This window comes from Oreochromis niloticus, linkage group LG2 (genome assembly GCF_001858045.2).
Source record: "Oreochromis niloticus isolate F11D_XX linkage group LG2, O_niloticus_UMD_NMBU, whole genome shotgun sequence".
NCBI lineage: Eukaryota > Metazoa > Chordata > Actinopteri > Cichliformes > Cichlidae > Oreochromis > Oreochromis niloticus.
In genome coordinates this window covers 21,034,849-21,055,954 of record NC_031966.2, presented here as the reverse complement: position 1 = coordinate 21,055,954, position 21,106 = coordinate 21,034,849, and the positions used below count along the sequence as shown (strand labels likewise).

At 39.9% G+C, this 21,106-nt stretch overlaps 2 protein-coding genes and 1 long non-coding RNA gene across 5 annotated transcripts; 1 reads left to right on the top strand and 2 right to left on the bottom strand.

The window, feature by feature from the left end:
* Positions 1–344: 344 nt before the first annotated feature.
* Positions 345–2,017, bottom strand: LOC102083166 (uncharacterized). Its single transcript, XR_269028.4, has 2 exons — positions 1,845–2,017; positions 345–1,238 (listed from the first exon to the last, which is right to left on the bottom strand). It is a non-coding gene; the product is annotated as an uncharacterized LOC102083166 (long non-coding RNA).
* Positions 2,018–3,122: 1,105 nt separating this feature from the next.
* ubxn1 (UBX domain protein 1) lies at positions 3,123–8,536 on the top strand. 3 transcript variants are annotated; one of them, XM_005467548.4, is made up of 10 exons: positions 3,123–3,257; positions 3,925–3,989; positions 4,114–4,167; positions 4,978–5,117; positions 5,722–5,812; positions 5,907–6,098; positions 7,186–7,237; positions 7,341–7,463; positions 7,821–8,004; positions 8,137–8,536. In XM_005467548.4, the coding sequence occupies exons 2-10, from the start codon at positions 3,931–3,933 to the stop codon at positions 8,175–8,177; spliced, it is 936 nt and encodes a 311-aa protein (XP_005467605.1). In that variant the 5' UTR covers positions 3,123–3,257; positions 3,925–3,930; the 3' UTR covers positions 8,178–8,536. The 3 variants fall into 3 exon arrangements, with proteins under 3 accessions (XP_005467605.1, XP_005467604.1, XP_013126413.1); XM_005467547.4 differs by lacking the exon at positions 3,123–3,257 and adding an exon at positions 3,264–3,400; XM_013270959.3 differs by lacking the exon at positions 3,123–3,257 and adding an exon at positions 3,367–3,431.
* si:ch211-114c17.1 (pre-mRNA-processing factor 39) lies at positions 8,175–20,191 on the bottom strand. Its single transcript, XM_013270958.3, has 15 exons — positions 20,044–20,191; positions 18,480–18,721; positions 18,246–18,371; positions 18,009–18,127; positions 17,549–17,716; positions 17,131–17,311; positions 16,934–17,038; positions 16,399–16,516; positions 15,387–15,538; positions 14,429–14,555; positions 14,042–14,313; positions 13,090–13,274; positions 12,925–12,999; positions 12,505–12,676; positions 8,175–10,804 (listed from the first exon to the last, which is right to left on the bottom strand). Exons 1-15 carry the CDS (start codon positions 20,102–20,104, stop codon positions 10,733–10,735), a joined length of 2,175 nt encoding a protein of 724 aa, XP_013126412.1. The 5' UTR covers positions 20,105–20,191; the 3' UTR covers positions 8,175–10,732.
* Between the last annotated feature and the right edge of the window lie 915 nt (positions 20,192–21,106).

Genomic DNA, 21,106 nt, shown 5'->3' with positions numbered 1-21,106 from the left:
ATTGTGTTCTCAGGCTGAGTTGTGAATATTTTTTTACTCTGTTTTCAGTTTGTTGAGCTGAAAAAGATCTTGTTACAATATCTTCCTGTAAACACTTACAGGGCTTACAGGAAGAACCCCCAAAAGGCCATTTTCTTTGTAAGGGACCTTTGTGTCTATCACCATCACTGACTGGTGTCAGGGAAAGTCCCATATCCTTCTGACTATTTACTAGAAAGGATGCTTTTGTATTCACTTTTACTTTTGGTTTTCATTTCAGAAAGCTACACGAAGTCAAGCCATACAAATCTTAATCTTTGTGTTTTATGCATGAAAAAGTCTTATAAAGAAGCAGAAACTTCAACTGATTTCACAAGAATTGTTTAATTTATTGCAGCCTTCACATAAATCACCACGAAAACTAAACTAAACAGAGAAACAAGAAACCGAAAGTGTTGCCGTTCATGAGCTACAGAGAGTCCCAGCAGTGTTTGCATGACAAGAGGTGTCCCTCCACAGATAACAGCAGCTCCACTGGAAGCCACAGTTTTTCCATATGGAGATGCTGTTACAGCTGGTGAGACCCAGAGAAAAACACAGCTGAGAGCACCAAGCCAGACCACAGCATTGGATGTACACTTATTCTGTTGGCATCTTCTATTTCAGTGTTTTCCCTGTCGTATATTCAGTTGACAAAACTGAATATAACCAAAACTTACCTTAAACAACTCCTCTGGGCTTTCCTATTTTTGTGGAACTACCACTACAGTCTGTATTGTTTGCATAAGGGAGGTGGGGGTGGCAGCATCGTGGTCCACTTTTAAATCATATGAATTAATGCTGCCCTCTTTTGGTCATCTGTTTCTGACTACATGAACTTAAATCATTTTTATTACACATGATACTTCAACTCTCATGTCACAATACCACCCACACCCAATAAAGACTTAGTATCATCCACTATTTTATCTCTAATCTTGGCTTTTACTGCCTCTAAGATTACATGTGTCCCTTCTGATGCCAATAAAAATCAGGCTCATTCCCTCCAAGAACACGTGCTCCTAGAAATTAACAGTGGTTGCAGTAACCCTAGTAAAACAAAAGATCTATTGTCCTATTTCTTTTTATATTAGGTGTTGAAATGATCTTTAACACAAGTGGTAAACAGGAGCGAGCATCATTTTCTTGTGTCTAGCTCATCTTCTTCCCAGAATCTCACTGAATATCCTCGCTGAACTTTGACCTTTAATCCTCTCCTTCTGTAAAAAAGAAAAAAAAACACAGAGAACCATAAAGCAATATAAGGGCAGACTGTAGAGAACTTCACCCTATTGTCTCCTTCGACTTTGGCCGCCCTGCTATATATTGTTAACAGATAATTCCATTATGAAGGGTCATTAGCGTCTTCAGATAATGTGCACCAAGAGGCCGAGCACGGAAACTAGAACGAACTTGGTCTGGACAGAGAAAGGTGATGTCAGGAAATCAAATAGCACATATTAAACCAACAGAGTTAGAACCTGCAGAAACTGAAATGTATTCATACTATAATCATTTTTATCTGAACAGGTACAATATCGTCTTTGTTACCGAAATGACACCAAACATCTTTGTAAATTACACACATGTTCACACAGAACTTGTTTGCTTTTGAAGGCACTTGAATTCATTATAAATGAATCATCTAATTTCCTTAAAAAATCCTCTGTGATCAACTGTTCTCATTTTAACATAGATACAAATACATATTACAGGATTTGTCCTACAGTGTGCAAGTAGATTAGATGCATGGTGAAATAAACTGGTCTTGTTAATCTCCTGAGTTAGTTTGCTTTCTAGAACGCAAAAGAAAAGTTAATACTTACCCAGTAAAAGCTGCAGGCAAAGCTTCTTCAGTTATTAATTGTGAAAGGAAAACACAAGACAAGTGAAACCCAGATTTAAAAAAGAACAAAATATAAGTGTGAGGGGCAAAAAAAGACAAACGAATAAATAGTAAATAAGAGCGTTTAAAAAACAAGACACCCAGCAGTGAGCGGAGTCTCTGAGTAATGGTAGGCTCGTGAATGAGGGCTGCTTAAGACTACGTGGGGGAGAGAAAAATTAATCATTACACTTACTGTAAATATGTAACAAACCCAACCTGCACATAAAAGTCAGCAAATTGCATTGTGTTTGAACACCCACGGAGACACGCAGATGAGATGAAATCATACATGCAGCAGAGCAACCAATAAGATCATCTGACCTTCCCATCAGGCCTCCCCCACCCCTAATCACCAGTGGACATAATTCCTCTGCTGACACATTTCACTGAAAGTACATATCCCTCTCTCTCTCTCTCTCACTCACTCTTACTGGGGCGCAATTTATTAAAATCACCTGATTAAATATCTAAATGGAAAGAACATTATGAGATTATTTTAAAGAAACGATTGATGAATAATCAAAATCTGGGCCAACTCCATCAAGTTGTACTGTTTATTCTGGTCTTGGATATATATAAAATCCAAATCTGGACTGGACTTTTGAAGTGACTGCAAGATGATATATGATTTTTTTTTTCAAATGATTTGTAAATTATAGACAATAATAAGAACTTATGTATCCCCCAAAACACAAACCGTTTAAAAATGACCCAGATTTGAAGGATTTTCTATTAACAGTGTTTCTTTACGCTATTGTTTTGAAGATGACCTTTGAAGACAAAGAGTGTTTGCCTGAAACAAATTTGTAAAGTGCATTTGGCTCAAGCTCAAAGTGAGTGATTCCTGCAAACAGTTCATTCCTGCATGTATCTTTGGTCAAAGTGTGAGAACAATAATTGTAAATGAGTTACAAAGGGAGAGCCTCTTTTTCTTCCTCCAAGCCAGTTAGATGCATTTATAAATAGCACATCTAAACCAGTAACACACTCAATGTGTTTCTGATCTCACTGACTTTGACGGGAATTCCGGTTTAACACCCTATTTCACACCAAATTATATTCATTTTAAACCATAAATAGAGGTAGTGAAATAATGATTTAATATTCACTTAATCTTTATTTCAGAGGTAAACACCTTGCATTGTGTATCATTTGACATGGTTTTAGTATCCCGGTATTGATATGCTGCCGTAGCGGTGATGAATAGATGGGGTCAGGTGAACCCTGCAGTAGCTTACGTGTTACTGTTCATTATTTGCATGTTAGGGAGGCTTATTCATACATTTGAAGTATAACTCAGTAGAAGCTCAAGGTGTATACACGTGAAGATAGCGTCGTCAAAGTGTCGCCAGTAAGTGGAGGATCTGTATGTTGTTTGTCTTTTAAACATATTTTAAGACTACAAAAACCGTTCTTCCTAATAAGCGTGAATTTCGCGTTGTTCTGTTTGACCCGTGTGGGCTTCCTTACTGGTGAAGCGGTGCTGTCCGATGTGTGAGTAGCTAACTATCCCTACCTTCACTGGGTATATTAGCTCATATTTCCTCCTTGCATAAATAAACTGGCACGTCAGTTTGCATTTAGCTCAAGTATACAAACTAACATTAACGGCACAAGTGATGAAGAGCTTATTGGAGTTCCTGATTGTTTCTAATCGTGCTAGCCAGCGAGGCTTCCCAGTTAGCTTTCGCAATTTGAACGTTAGCCACATTAAAGCTAATTTTAGCTCTCAACACGATGGTATTTATTATATCAAATAACTGCATATGTGTAGCGGGAATAAATTTGTGTTTTGGTAAGCTGCTAGTAAAGGAATCGTTTATTTATATTCACGTAGTGTTATATTCGGACAATAGTGGTCAGTGTAGCTGCTTTAGTCAGCTAAAATAAAGTCATAAGCTCTTGCACTAACTTTAGTTTGGTTAGAAGTCCTTTGAGTTCTTTTCATCATCAGATGACAGCATTTTACTGGTAAGTTAGACGATGAACTCCTCGTTAACGTTCCTGTATTGTTTCAGGTCAAAATGGCAGAGCTAACAACACTCGAGAGTCTGCTGGAGATGGGGTTTGATCGAAACAGAGCGTGAGTGATCCCTGATGCACACATTTATATTGGTTTATTTGGATTCCAGGTTTGAAGCTGATTTCAAGGAAATGAAACTGAAACTGTCTACATTATCTATCATATTATCATAATCTGTCTTTAGAGAGAAGGCAGTGGCCAACACAGGGAACCAGGGAATTGAGCAAGCCATGGATTGGTGAGTTTAGCACTCAGAATAACAACACACTACTTTGAAACCTCACACATTAACATTTTGTCATCACTTACCCCTGTGCCACAGTCCAGCTCCACATGCCAATTTCCCTCATAAAACTATCCAGTGGTTTTCATTTCCCAATGTAAATATGATTGTGGTGATTGGAGAAAGTGACTGTTGTTTTTTCAATTTAGGAAATATTGATTAACTCTGTAGTGTTGTCTCAAAAAGTGAATTAGAAATGCTTGTGTGTGCCTTCATCTCCTCTCACTTGGAAATCGCTGTTTTCTTGTCGGACTGAAACATTTATTATTCGCATCTAATCTGTGCAAGATTATACTGTGAGGCTTTTAACTCATTATAAACTTTCTCATATCACCCAATTTTTAAAGCTGTCACACTGGTTTCCTGTCAGGATTAGTTTACAGTTAAAAATCGTGGTTCTCACTTTTATGGCTTTATGAGGTGCAGCCACCTCCAAGATTGTCCCCCTGCTACTACTCCACCCCTATTCTTCAAACCAAGTTCTTAGACCGGTTTGTGGTTCCTCACACCCGCCTGAAAACTAACATTCCAAAACTTTGGAATAGCTTGTCACACACTCTTTGCACCCTTGACTTTGTGGTATTATTTAAAAGGCAGTTTAAAACTAATCTTTTCAGACATTTTAGTGGTTTGTGTTTTTTTACTTTGTTTGTGTGTGTCCATTTTGACTTGAAATAGGGTGTTTAAAAAAAAATGTTATCTAGACCTCTGTAAAGCTCTTTGTGACTGTTGGAAAGTAATGCATTTTGTACGTACTCTCCTCAGGCTAATGGAACACGAAAATGACCCAGACATTGATGAGCCCTATGTGCCGCCAGTGGGGAACGTCCTGGGAGGAGAAGCACAGAGCCAGCCTAGCACAGCAGACAGCTCTGAAGGTCAGGAGGGGCAGGAAAGTTTTGAAGGTATGTCATTAAAGGGGCAGGAAAGAAAAGTCACCCACAGATTTTCAGTGTGATTGAATATACCACTAGACAACCTAAATGTATCTACTCTAAAGGACTTTACACACTGGATGTGTAAAATCCATGTGAATATTTCATGTGTTAAAAAATATTTTTTGACTTGATTTGGGTCCAGATAAATAGATCTGACCAATCAGACCGCCACATTTGCAGTAAGTGTGCTCATACTGAATGTGTGCACCTGTGCTGTATATCCAAAAGGAAATGGTAAAATTACACTATTTTACCTTTGATAGCTAGACCAGTCAATCGTATACACATATATGTGTACATATATTTATGTATGTGTGTGCATACAGCCAAATTCGGCTACAGAATATGCACACACAGTAAACATATCTTATCTAGCTCTTTATCTCAAAAATGTTGTTTCAAGTGGTTGAGTCACTTCCTTGGTGTTTCGTTGTGGTTCATTGGCACTGCTGTGGTGTTTTAAGGTTTGTGGTATTTGATTTTAGATGGGCCTCTGGTTTTGCTTTGGTTAGTGGTCGGAAGTAAGCTGTCAAAGTTTTCACGTTGTCTTGCCCGTTTGTTTCGGCTTCAGGAATAGCAGGTGGAGACATCGGCTACATTGAGACCGAGGACGGCGTCAAACGGCCAATGACAGAAGAGGAGAAAAATGAGCAAGTCAAGAGGTCAGAGGATACTCAAAGTGCATTTTGCTGATTGGCAGTGTGCATATTGAATATAGAAGCACGTGCGTAATTTAAGCCTGTGTCTGTTTTTCAGGCTCGAGGAGCTGATGCGGGTGAAGCAGGCGGAGAGAAGAGAGCGAGAGCGGGCAGAAGAGGTGGAGAGGGAGAAGCAGCGAAGGAAGCAGGGCCAGGAGCTGCAGCAGATCCGCCAAAAACTGCAGGATGATGAAATGAAAAAAATCGCTGAGCAGCGTCAGAGGGAGAAGATGGAAGACAAACTGGCAAGGTATGTTTTTCAACAACACACATACAGTTAGAGAACATGTGATAATTAGGTTTGGATAAGGATTGCTTACCGGAGTACATAGAGTCTAATAACCATTCAGTCAAAAAGACACTTCTTTGGCTTCCCTATTGGATGTCCAACATGTTTATTCTCATAAAAACAAACTGTCAGTCTTACAGGCCCAAGACTAGCAAATCACACCATCTCATATACAGCTTGGCTAAAAGGCATCCTGTTAGTTTTTAAATAGGATAATGTTACTCTGCTCGATAATTGTCTCCCAGCATAGTCTCATGACAGATGGATGGGCTGTAGAAGAGCATCAGCACAGCAACAGGACTGGTGTCTGGAATCTGGTGTCTGCTTGTGTGAGGAGGAGCACTGCCAGACCCTACAGAATCAACTTTAAACAGCTATTCTTGTGCATGTTTCTGACCAGGCTGTCGGAAACAGACAACGCAAGGGTGACATGAGGGTCGCGGTGATGTTACAGGGATCATAATGTTTGCTACAATGTCTCCACACTCTTTCACGCCTGACACATGTTCTCTATTTGAAGCTTCTTTAATCTGTGGAGAGAATTTGGGTGTTCTCTGGTTAAAAGCCATAAAACTGCACAGTGCTGGGCTGTGAGCTGATACCACTAACAGATTTCAAGCCCTTGTTTCACCCTCGGTGAAATCATTTTCTGACAGTCTGGTGAGAAACATCCACAAGTAACTCACTGTGGTCACTTCAGCTGAGCACTGGCAGTGGTCCTCCTCACACAAAAGAGCAGATACCAGTCATGCTGTTGATTTTTGTGATGTTTTCCAATGTATTGCAAGCCTAAAATCTGTGGATTTATTTATAAAAAAGCTACAAACTTTTTATCCTAACCAGTTGTTCTCATGAACCCTTTTTGTTAAACATTCAGTTGTTTTAAAAAAAAAGGTAACAAATAACCCAGGAAATAATTTTATCTCTGCTTTACCTATTGGAAAATGTTCACATTCATAAAGATTAACTTGTGTGTGATCAAGTAACTTTGTTCCTTTGTTAACTCTGGTTGCTGAGTCATTGTGTTGCTTATCTTTATTACAAACAGGCAAAGGGTTAAAGAGAAGATAGCAAGAGACAGAGAAGAAAGAGCGCAAAAGGTACTTTTAAAAGTCAAGTTTATTTTAGGTTTATTTTCCATTTCTTTATTCTACCACTTCTATTGGAAACAAGAACAACTTGAACTTATTTTTTTCTGTGAAGTTTGGAGGTGGTGCACCCTCGAGCACCGCTGCATCATCCCAGAATGCCCAGCCCAGTCCGTCTTCACCCACCAGTCAGGGCCCTCCACCCACTAAAAAGGAGTATGATGAATCCAGGATACAGGTACCTAATTCATCATTGATTTTAAAATTTTACTTTGCATATATGTTAATAAAGTTTGAAGTCTGTGCCCCGTGAAACAGAAAGTCACAGGTTTCGATAAATACATATAAAATATGTGCAGGCCTAACCGGGTGTTTAGAATAAAATGGATGATAAGCAGAGTGTGCTTCAGGGCTTAGGGCTTTATATGAAAATGAATCTGCCCCTCTAAAAACGCAAGTCAAGGGTTCAGAGCAGATCTTCGCAGACTAATTGTTGACATCAGGGCGGTGAGGGCCATCTTTTATAAACGCAAATAAACTGGTGTTGTGTTGAACTTTAAAAATATGTACTTAAATTTTTGCTGCTTCTTCACAGGTCCGTCTGCTGGACGGCTCGACCATCACAACAGTCTTCAAGGCCCAGGAGCCGCTGGCGGCAGTGCGCGTCTATGTGCAGATGAACGGCAACACGCCCGAGGGTCAGGACTTCACGCTGCTGTCACCTTACCCCCGTCACGTCTACACTGAACTGGATATGGAGAAGCCCCTCAAAGAGCTGGGTGAGCTGGGGATAGCATTAGGCTGCCGCTTAGCTTATAACTGGATTTGGTATCATCACGTTACATTTTGAAAGTTTAAAAAAAAAAAAATCACAAATTGAAATCCGACTTGCTTTGCTTCTGTGCGTTCAGGTTTGGTGCCTTCAGCTGTGCTGGTTGTTGCCAAAAAGTAAGAACAGGAGGATCTGCTCTGTGAGCCTACCTCACCACTTCCATTACATCGACACCAGAGATACCACAACATGGACTGATCCACAAACAGAGCTGCGGTCTTTTTAATTTCACCCAACAAGCCAGATAACTTAACAAAAGCACAGATGTGTAATTCCTCTCAAAGTGATGATATGGAGGAAAATGGTTCGACTATCAAAAAGAAAAAGGCTTGATTGAATCCATCCTCTTCTGCGCTGGTTTCACAGGCTGTGGGGTTGGTGTGTGCAGTGAGCCTGATAGTGAAGATAGCTGGCTTCTGACAGATACTGCTTCAAGGAGCACCACTCATAGTTTCAACACATTAAAGGAAAAAAAAAAAGAGAACAAACTCGTTGAGTTTTAACCCGATCCATAACAACACCTGATTCGGAAAGGGCCTTAAGTTTAATCCCCACGATCTTCCTGATTTTGTGACACTTTGCCTTTTTTTTTTTTATAAGTTTAAATATATTGACAGCTATGTCTACCTGGTCACCAAAAATCTACTTACAATAAAGCTGACTTGGAAAGTTTGTTACTTGTGACGTTTGTTCATTTAATTCTGCTCGTCGTCTTCATCCTACTTTATCCAGTTATCACCAAACAAAAGGTTCAGCTGAGGCTGTGGACGGTGTCATTAGTTTCGTCTCAGTGAACAGATAGAGAAAGACAAATTCCAACCTTGGGATGGTGCTTTATAAAGTTTAGAGAAGGGTTGGGCAATTTTCCAAAAGGGAAAGTGTAACATCTCCTCTTATCAGTAGCAGTTTATAAACAGATAAAATTAACATTGAACAGAATCGAGTCCAGATTATTGATTCGTCCCTCCACAACGGTCCCAATTTCTCATGTGGTCACTTGGGAACATTAATTGCCCACCCTTAGTTGGTTTAGAGCAGGGGTGTCAAACACAAGGCCTAGGAGCTCAGAACTGGCCCAGCAAAACTCCGGTCCACTGGAAGGCATTGGAAAATGTGAAGGACGACATAAACTTTGGACTTTTAACTGTATTTTCATAAGTTTTATAACTTTCGTTCTGATAAAGCCCTCCCCCACGCTTCATCAAAGTAATTAAGTAATAAACAAGTGGGTGACAGAAGTGGTTTTTTTCCACAATGGGTAGTTGATGTGTAGTTAAACTTCCTTAGACAGAAGGGGGAGTTTCTTTGGTCCGTCACACTCAAGATTACCATGTGTTGTATGTAGCCTGCAGTGCAAAATGAGTTTGACACGCCCGGCTTAGAGGATCATCTGTGCTAAACAATATTCACAAAGGTTAATAGTCCGAAATTCAAACGTAAACCCAAAGTGCTTCAGATTGTCTGGGGATCTGTTGCTTTTTTCTACTTTCTTACAGATTTGTTGATAAAGTAGGTCTTAAGCAGGAAACTATATTTACATAATCTTGTTGACTTAGTGATTTTATCTCTGTGTAAAGTCTAAAGTTGACTCAAGTGATTTTCCTCTGGGTTTTGTAGTTTGCCACAGATCCTTTTCCTGCTGCGACCCATTCCCACATTACATGTTTGGCATTTTGTCCACCTTTGAAATCAATACTTAATCCACCAAATAATGCAAGTTTTTGGACTTTGTAGTCCTCACTGAACAGCCACTGGTGCTGGAATTATACAAGACAAAAATCACAACCAGATGCTCTCAGTTTAACTCAATTTGACATGTACAAGTCCATGTTATAAATGGCCTTAACTTCAAACAAGGTTTTTTTTGCTTTTTTCCCCCCTTTCTTTAAAAAAACCTCAATACCTTTTTTCAGTTAGGTTTTACATCTTATGTAACAGCAGTCCCTCTTCTCACAGAAATGTTGCTAGCTTGGCTAAAAATAAAAACCCATGAAGAAGACGAGTGCTTTCCCTGTTTGCATGTGCCCATCCAGCCAACACTTTATTTTAAACAAAGGACATTCCCTTTGTTGTAAATGCTCTTTCTGACATGTAAACTCCAGATAACGAGCAAGGCACAGCGACCCGAAACAGGCCACCAGCTTTACAGTGTGATATTTGATATTTTGCCCCACCCACTCTAATTATGAACATACAAGCAGAAACACATGACACAAAGAAGCCGTGTTGTGACACACTATAAAACACCTTTATATACATTAGAAAAAAAACATAGCCTAGTCTGTGGAATGGTACAAAATGTCAATCATACATCACCTGTGAAGTTGGATGATTTTAAAACACGAGCAAAGCGGTCAACTTGCAACAAATACAAAAATAGTTCTGATTAAAATTCAAAGACGCGCCACTGAAGATGAGCGCCGTGTTTCCTTTCATCTTTCCACCTGCTGTTCAGGAAAAAAAAAAAAAAAATGAAAAGATGATCTTTTAAATGACCTCAACTCCTCGTTTTCATAAATCCAGTGAGACAGTGAGGTGACTGAGAGGAAGGACGGAGAGGGAAGAATAATGATTGGATGAACTTTAGCAGGATGAAACATCTCCACAGTCTGGAGGACTGTTCAGTTCAGTTTTATTGTTCAGTGGCCTGATGCGGTCTTTTACTGTTGCTCTCTCTAGCTCGGTGGATAGTAGCCCTGGTTGTAGTTCCAGGTGTTCTGGTAGCCGTAGCTGCCGTATTGCGGTTGCTAGAGAAAAACCACGACAAACAGGAAACGGGATTAAAAACATCTTAAACTGTGCTTTGCTACATTAAACCAAGCAGAAAAATCAAGACACCTCTTGAGCGTCCACTTGAAGGGGCATCTAGGACAAATCATTCTCAGTAGACTGTAGATAAATGATGGCTATAGCCACTATGACATAGCCCATTAGTTTCTGGACTCCAAGCTTAAATCTTTAGCTGCTAAACTCCATTTGTTTTAACCCTTTAAGACCTACCATAGAGCCAAGTCCGCCAGAGCTTATCTTTATATTTTTACATGCTGTAGTGCCATTTTTAGAAGAATTTCAAGTTGCTATACATCAATACAACCGTCATATCCCAAATTTTAATAATATGTATGCATTAAGTCCATAGTAACTACATAAATTGCAAAAAAATGCAATAAACTACAAAAAATTGAAAATCGTTTTAGTTTTTTTTTAATATATATTTCTAGTTAGAGAAATTTAAGAGGTTTATCCCTCAAAACTGTAAATACCAAAATGTTGCACAAAATAGTTTCCCACCACAGGAAATTTATTTTGATTGTCTTCATAGTTTTATTTTTGAGCTACAAAATTTTTTATATACTGCAGGAAAACCAAAATTAAATATTATAATGCAAATTTGCAAAAAAAAACAGCATATGCATCAAAATAAACTATTTCCAGCAGTGCAATTTGAGTTCTAAGCATCCCAGAAACTATACAGAAAAGCATAAAGTCAAACATGACTTTTAAAAACACCTGTATAGACTTATAAGGCCCTGAAGGTAAAAAAACCCCCCCTACATTTTCTGCAAAAATGTTACTTCCGGTTTCGGGCAGGTAATGACGGACATGCGATAGATCGTGCTGACGTTTATTCCAACGTAGGAAGTGTTATGAACAGCTGATTGGATCGGCAAAGCGTGTTTCTGGAATATTATGTTTTTGTTGCTGCAACTGCTTTTTACGAAATTTTTGCAAGGCCATATGTGACTTAGGACAAGCTGATGGCAGTACAACTCCTCCGGTTTCATATGCAACAAAAATTATTGCACTAGCTTATGTGGTTGCAGTTCTACAAGGATTTAAAAATAGTTACGCAAAACGGAGCGTGCCCGCTCCAACCGGTCTTAAAAGGTTAAGCCGCAGTCACACAATGCTTCCTGGAGCAACTGCTAAAAATGAAGTTTGTCAAGTTGGTCGGAGTGTCAGGGACAACATATTTTTTTTCAAGGGACTGGTGGTTGCAAGGGGTTTCTGACAGCCCCATTATATGTGCACCACCGGTAACGGTCATACAGCCACATCTATTTATGTTTGGCACTGGACGGCAGGTATAATAGGACCCTCACTAGTCTATAGGCTTGTTTGGCTCGGCCGCAGGAGCATATTACGATTGGGTGCAACTGGGCAGGAGACAGGGCTACACCCTTAATAATATCACACACTAATCTGAGGGCTAACACAATATAGACAGTCACATTAACACATATGATCAATTTAGAATTAACCAATCAACCCAACAAGCCTGTTTTTGGACTACGGAGGAACCCGGAGCACCTGGACAGAACCAACACAGGCTCTGGGGGAAATTTCTAACTATTTCTAAGTATTCTGATCCTACTGCACTATTAATAAAACACAGGCAGACATGTTAAACCACATAATACAGAGTTAATATAAATCTGAGTGTTACCTGGTACCAGCTGCTGTATCCTCCGTATCCAGCCTGTGCGCTCATATCGGTGCCCATCACAGGAGGAGGCGGCGTGGTGATGGGGACGTGCGGCATGGTAGGTGGGACTTGTGCAGACACAGCCACAGCAGAGCCGTCATCAGTTTTGCTCAGCTTCTCTGGATCTTCATCCCTACAGAACGAAAATCCTGAAAGTGTGACTTTCATTCTAATCATTTCATCTCGTTTACTCAGCAAAAATATGTATCTAGGCCTCAGCTGTTATACATGTTTATTAATGAGGCAGATGACAATAACATGAAGGACTATTCTTTAAGAAAAATAAATCAACCCACCCCTTTAAGGCATTCAGACTACATGTTAAATAATACCAGTTTTAAGTCCATTTCACATTTAGTTAGTCGTTCCTCCCTCTCTCACCCGTTCTCTGCTTCTCTCTTTGTTCCACCGAGCTCCTTCAGCAGCTTCTGGTGCTCCTCGTAGACAGACAGCACACTGCAGAGGACACACATAAAAAAACTGAAGAACCTGAAAGGCTTTTTGGGATCAGTTTAGTTTAAAATAGTTCCCTTTCTGAACTCTGACCTCTGGATAGAGTTGCTGTAGTCCTCTGCAAACTGTAAGCCCCTCTGTGAGAAGAGGATCTTGGTGTGAGGTTCGAGAGGAGCTGCCAGAGCTCGTGTCACACACTCCTGCACCGCCTCGGCTGAGGCCCACGGGTCACCTGAAACCTCCAGCTCCAACAGGTTCATGTGCAGTTTATCATTATCCTGAAGACCCACATGTGAAAAGGGAGAAAAGGGAGAAAGAGGATGGTGGCAATTAGTACTACTACTACTACTACCTACTTTGAAAGTCCATTAAAATTTGAATTTTATTTATTTTTTTAAGTTTGCTCAAACAATACAGGATGCAAAGCACGCAAGCTATTATATGTGAAGCAAATTAGATGTTTTAGTGGTCAATATGTAAGAAAACAACATTTAATTGCCATTAAAATTCAGCCCAAATGTGAAAAATCATTACTTATTACACAAACTGTAAAGTGAGCATGTTTACAATATAATGTAAGAGGTTAATGTAGAAGCTTTAAACTGGTACAGGTATGCAAAACAAGTTTCAAAACCTGGAGCAGAATTTTTATAATAATGGCGTAATGGACATAATGGTTTTTGGTGTCCTCCATTTGTGCGTTTTCTGCCCTAATCTTGCTATTTTGTCCATTTTGCTGTAGTTATGAACATAATTTACAAACTGAACATCATGTGTGTATTCAGTGAGATTTAAAACATCTGATTCAACCTACGAACGCATCAGGAAAAAGTTAACTAAGGTCCCAGATCAAGTGAGCAGTACTGAAGACTCTTTTTCCCCCCCATAGACCTCTATACAACCAGACTTGTTTTTGCAATCAGAGTCGACCCCTGCTGGTCATTACAAAGAATGCAAGCATCGTCTTCACTTTTCAGCTTATACAAATTTATGGTCTAACATAATTTCTCTGGCAATATGAATGAATTGTGTTCTGTCATCTCACCGGACTAATTTCCAGCGCTTCCTGTAAAACTCTGCGGGCATTGCTAGGGTCTCTGCCCAGTTTCAGCAGCAGTCGAGCCAGCTTGATTGAATAGAAAGCGTGTAACGTGGGCTTCTCTTTGGATTCAGCCACCGCCTCCCTCAGCAAGGCTTCCGACTGATCCAGCTGGCCGGCTCGTCTCTCCAAAGCAGCCCTGCGGATACGGACGACCGCCAAACCTGGCAGTTTCTTCTCCAGGGCCTCCAACACTCGCCGAGCTTCAGTTAAGTCACCTGATGGAGAAGATGATAAGCTTTCATGACTGTCCAGTATGGGAGCCCTTAAGTGTCTGTTAACATTCAAGAATAAAGAACAAAGGGATGGGTGGGTGTTAATGTTCTGTCGTACCGTGCCTCTCCTCGAAGGTCGCCCAGTGCATGTGGATGTTGGGTTTGTATGCCAGGTGGATTTCACAGGCTCGTTTATAAACCGCCCGGGCCTCGTCCACGCTCTGCGGCTCCAGGTACTGGATGTACTGAGAAACACACACAGAGATACATGCAGACTACACATTAACTCAAACTGAAGTTTATATTACACTGGAGGATATTTAAAGTTTTACAGACTTTGAAAAGCCAATTTCAGTGCACATGCATACATGTCTTAACTGCTTTTTATTTTTTATATGACCATTCAAACAGCACCGATGTCCCTGTTTTGGGGTTGCAGGAGTTAAAGCTGTTAATGTAGAGTTGCTCATGCTGAGGCTGGTCTTTGATGATGTTGCTGACGTGTATGCAGAACAATATTTGGTGATGGCAGGTGTTTACTGACTGGCTTTTTTTTCTAGATGCAAATCTACCCATTTCCTAATGTGAGCTTTTTCTTTTACAAGGTGGATCAGAAGCAACTATGCTGTCCTTGAGCCGGATCTCATTGAATTTACACTTCCACTTATAAGATGGAAGAGGCATCAAGGGTAACAGTTAATTTATTTTAGAACTACCAAAGGGGTCATTTTCATCCTCTGCATTTTTAAAAACTATGTGTCGTTTTATTGTAATATTTCTTTATTAGTAAATTCAAGTATATGTTTTACCTTTACGATCTGTAATGAAATAATAAATAATTTGCAAAACTGATAAAAATAATTAAGACTTAATTTTAAATACTAACTTTGATTAGAAAAATTAATTTAACTTCAAGAAATGACTTCTCTGGCTTTACTGTTTATTGTTGCTGAACAGGGTCAAAAGGACCCACCTGGCAGTTTTACTGTTAAGGCCTAAAATTTTGAGTTTAGAGAGAATTTAAGGAGATTTTAAATGAACCTGCAAAAAAAAGTGTATCTGCAAATCATTCTTACCCTGGACCAGAATTCCTCATAGAGTGCGCAGGCGATCAGGCAACGTTCAAAGAGGATGCGAACTCTGTGGTCATCTTGAGCGACTATAGCATCCTCCGATGGTTCCTGTGGAGGGGCCGTGACCTCCGACTCCTCTGTGGCCTGGTTTGGATCTAGTAGGACCGAGGTGTCACAAAGCAGTCGCAGAGCATGGACAAACAATTACAAACAACTTACAAAAACATCTTTATATTTGTTTTGATACTTGACCAGCAGGTAACGATTAATGACAAAGAGAAGCCCTCTTACATGGGAATCAGCTCCAAACTAGTAAACCGCATCCTCCTCCCGGTGCCATCAGGACTGTGCAATTATTTCAAATGTAAATTCAGATACAGTTATTGCCTCCAATAATTATGAATACAAAATAATCAAGACCTGCAATGGGACTCTCATTTCATCTTGCATTATAATTCTAATCCTTTCCCTTATGACACAGTTTCCTGCCTGTGTAAAAGCCCAAACTCATTCCTCACAAGGTTCTGGCAGGTCAGCTCGAGGCAAGATTAGGGGAAGACAGATTTTTGGCTGGAAACACTTTGGTTTTAATGGGTTTGCAGGATTAAACTGCATACTTATATCTACCCCCAGCTCAGAAATGCTTATTTATTTATAGGTGAACCTGCTAAGTTAAATGTATTTTGTCATATAGCTTTGTTATATATAAGAGGGCTTCTCTTTGCCTAAATGCACTGTACTGTACAGCACTTTTTTTACTTTGAGAACTTGAAGGATACATCCACCCATTCCTCAAATACTTTTTTCCCCATTATGGCAACTGAGGTTTCAGGGATCGAACCACTGACATTCCGATTAATAGAAGGTCAGTGGTTCTCCATAGCCACAAGCCGATGAGGATATATTATTAAGCATTGTGGATAAACATTTTATTGCAAGCATGTGGGAGCCTGTTTGGAACACTTCATTTAGATTCATGGAAACCAAACAGCCTCTTCATCACGTGTGTAGTCACCTTGACTGGGGTCTTTCGTGTCCTTGTTCACCTCTGTGATCTCCCAGTCGAGGTATGAGTGCCAAGTGCGGAGCTGGAGGCGATCAAGTGGCTTAACATGGAAGTACGGTCGCTTGATCTGTAGTCACAGAATGGGGAGGGAGCATCTTTGTTAAAAAGGGATCTTAGTATTGCACTTCTTTTTTTTTTAAACCTATCAAGCCAAGAATTTAAAACTTTCTGATTACTGCCAATAAAACCTTTAGTTTTTTTTCTCCAACTGTCTTTATGAAAAATCTTTTTTTTTTTAAAACCACATAGGTGTTTTTTACTTTCCCCAATAAGGTCTAATTAATATATATATGTAGTTTTTCTACCAGGACCTAATCTGTTAATCATCGCTAATAATTCTTACATTAACCTCTTGATTCAGGTTCTACATTAGTAAAGAAACAGGAAGGCACTTATAAGGGAAAATAATCCCTCTACTCCTAGATTCTCTTAGATAGAGAGACAAAAACTAAAGCAGCAGCGAATCACAGAAGGACAAACTCACGGCATCTTCAAAGTGCCATCTCTTCCGGACTTCTCCCTCGTTGTCCTGGTACACTTTGTCCCTGCGTAGTAACACCTGCTCCCTAATCTTCTGCATCAATTCCTCCTAAAACACAGAAAAAGCATTTTATTAGTCTATGTGACCTCCGCATTAATCACACACCTCTAATCAATGTGAGGCTGGTGGCTGTTACTCACTGTGTCTGTGCCCTCGGGTGTGGCAGGCTCTTCCTCACCCGGCGGCCTCTCCTTCTCCTCCTCCTGCGCTTGTTCAGCTCGTTCCGCTTTCTGGCTCTGACGGCACAGCTCCCTCAGCTCCTCGTACTCCTCTGGAGAAAGCACCTCTTTAGGTTCATGGCTGTTCAGATGTTCTTTAAACCTGACAAATAAAGTAAGACCTCAAATTAGAAAGAGGAAAAGAAGAAACGAAGGAAGGGACAGAACAATGGAGTTATTTAGTGTTGCCCTAAAAAGACACAAAACCTAGCACATGGGGAAATATTTTAACAACTATTAAAAGTTCAGTAAATTAAGAAGATAACGTGGTATTTTAAAAGTAAAGCTGGTAGAGAAAAACACATTAACATCAGCATAAATAACTGGGTGGTGGCCGTACTTGTCGTAGTGGGTGTTGTAGAGCTGTGTGGGGACTCTGAGGACTCTGTCCAGGACGGCTGTTGCGTTCTTCATGTTCCCCTGCTCCTTCTCCCACTCAACATACAGATCCCAAAGCCGGTCCGAGTGGAAGTCCAAACCGGCTGCTGCGACAGCATCCTCAAACACACTGATGGTTGTTGTGAAACAAATAAAATCATGATAATCAGCTTTCAGTTTCTCTTAACCAAATCTGATTAGATTGGTTTTAAGACCAGGAGAAAAACTGAATGTCAGTGCATGGAGTCTAAGGACTTTTTTTGGGGAATCCTTACAACAACAACAACAAAAAAAACAGAGCTCTTGCTGGAAAAAAAAGACATTTTAGTTGTATGGGAACTGCAAATGCAGAAAAAAATGAAACTTAAAAAAAGGAAGCATAGGTAAAGAGGAAGTAAGATCTGGTCTGTGTGTATGTGTACCTGCGAATCCGTTTGGGTGACTCAGGTAGGTTCATGTCCAGTGTTCCTAGCAGCAGATTGATGTAGTGGATCCACAGATCTACACTGAGAGGGATTGCCTGCAGACCCTGAATGCACACCTAACACAACACAGGACACCCATAAATGTTAACTACCTAAATAAAGCGCTTCTAAATAGCCTTGAAAGTATTATTATATAGTAACAGTAGGACAGAACAGTAAAAGCTCTCGCGTTACCTCCTCTGCTTTGTCGTTAAGCCCAACGCGGCGCTCCAGATCAGCAAATTTCTTCCAGTAACCATAGCAGAGAGGATAGCGAACAAGGAAGGCTTCTAGTGCTCTACGTGAAGCTGTGATGTGACCCTGAGGAGACACATTAAGTCTAAGTGTCACACGAAGCAACTCACCAAAAATCTCTTGTGATCACCGGAAAACAAATGTATCAGTGATCAATCAAAGAAACAAACACACCTCTTGCTCACAGTACTGCAGCAGGTCAGTCCAGGAGGTGAAGTCTTGAGGATTGTCATGAGCGGCCTTCCACAGACGCTCAAAGTCTGCAGGTAGCTCCCCTTCTTCATCCACTGCGGCTGGTTGCATGGAGAAGGAAGCAGGGTCGGGGCCAACAGGAGCCTCAGGAACCACGGCGGCACTGCCGTTCTCTTCCGTTATTTCAGGTAGAGGTGGCGCTGGAACCTCAGGAGCTTCCATGGCTGAAGAGGAAAAGATCAGGGGCATATCTCAATATATTTAAGACCCAAAATATGCACGATACTGAAAAAGATTTTTTTTGGTTGAACCAAAAACCCAAAACATTCTGAGCCAATATTGATGTTTAATACAAGAATTTGACTGACAGCTGGTGCCAGCAAAATCTTATTGTTTATATTGTTTCTGTGATTATTTAATCTGCTTTTAGTGCCAGAGAATAAATCTCTTCTTTATGAAAACTTTTATAAAGTCTGACAACTCCTCATCACATGGTCTCAAAGCATTTTGATGTGACAGACCAAAGAAATATTGGCCACTGACATAAATGGTTGTCTGTCTATGTGTTAACCCTGGGACAGACTGGCAACCTGTCCAGAGTATACCATGCCTCTTGACCTTTCACAGATGAGATAGGGCCCCACCCTGTCCCAAACTTAAATAGAAGAAAAATGAATGTCTACATAATACAGAGTAAGGAATAAAATAAATACATTTAAACGAATAAATCTTTTAACATTTTTAGCAGTTATTTGAATTATTAAAAAAAAAATCTAACAGCCTACCTTTTGCAAATGCCCATCAAGTAGTTAATGAGAAAAATGTCCAAATCAATAAATGATTCAAAAAGACTACAACCCAAACAAACACCTGATAAAACTCCCATTATGACATCGTTTCTGTTTCACCTTTTCTTTGTTGTTCAGCAGGTGTGATGAAAAATAGAAAGAAGACTTAAAGAAACACTGAGCTGCTCAACTGAAGTAACTCATTCACTTTCTGTTTCTTCTACTTCCTGAATAGTTTTGAATGAAAAATGGTAATAACAGAAACCATGCATGAACATGTAAAACTTTAGAATAAAATATGAAAAGAATGGAAAGAATTATCTACTGCCTACAGATGTGATTTATCTAGTAAAAGGCCAAATAAACTCAACTAAATGAGTCCGTACAGTATTTTGTTTTGTTTTACCGACTCCTGTCTGCGCCTGCAGAGATGCTTCATTCATATAAAGCTCAGAGTTTTAAAGCGCCTCTGTGCTGTTTTTGACACATTACAACTAACTTGTCGAAAAAAAGGTACAAAACAGCACCCAACAGCTGTATACCCCACCCGATTGCAACTTAGTGAAAGTAAACGACAGACGGTTCTCCGTGCAGGTGAATTCACGTTAGCTTAGCCTAGCATGTCATGCTTGCACCCACAATGGCTCCAGCTGGAGGCTTTGTTTTTAAAAACGCTGGCTGATAAAACCAAAGCTCCACCGCATCTGTAAAACAACTACCGGATACGAACTCCAAATTCACCACCGTTAATCACCTACCTGAAGACTCTACCAGCTCCCCGTTGCCGCTCATCTCCTCACAGCCCTCCGCGGCCGCCATGACGGTAAACGTCTGGCTGACGTCATTCAGGCGCGACAGGATGCCTAAAACAACCTACCACGCTAAATGAGTCGGATCGGGTAGTGACAGTGACATTTGTCAGCAATATTTACATTTTATGGAAGCTTTTTACCGCCACTGAAAAAAGTGCCAGCCACAAGTCATGCCATCCCACTATGATCACAAAATTTTAAATTGTTTGATATATTAACCTAAATCTCTAAATTTTGATATAATAACCCCAAAATTTAAGACAATAACCCGAAATTTGGATAAAATAAGCCGATAAAGACAATTTTTAATCTTACTCAAACTTTCAATATAACAACCTGAAATTTTAATACCCCAAATACTGATAACCCCAAATTTTTATGTAATAAGCCGAAATTTTATTATCACTCAAAACTCCAAATATTGATATAACCCAAAATTTTGAAATGATAACCCAAAACTCCAATTTTTTTTATATAACTTGAAATTTTCAGACAACCCACAATGTTTTTATAATCACTATAATAACTACTGGTGTAGCCCAAGTTGTCAATTTAATTTTATTAACAACTCGAAATAGGTGTGAAAAAAACTTTAGCAAATAAAAAATAAGAATGCTGGCGGTGGCCAGCGGTACCCCTCAGCCTCCTAGAAGATCCACCTATTGTATGAACTTCAAAATCATATGTTGTCTTGTTCTCAAGTTATGTCATTCACAAGATTTTCAGAAAGCTCAACCTCCGACCCCTGACCTTGAGGCAATGGTCAGTGAGATTCAAACTCATCTGAAATTTTTAGTAGATACACCTACGGTATCAATTTGAAACTCCTATGTCAACTTGTTCTCAAGTTTTTGCATTCACAAACTTTTTACTCCTCTAACTTTTAGGGCTGAGGGGTAAAAACTAGACTTGGAAAAAACAAAAATAAAAACAAATGATAGTCTATGCTCACAAAAATAAAACAATACAGAATATGTCTTGTCCAGGTTTGGTGTTTGGCAATGGGGTT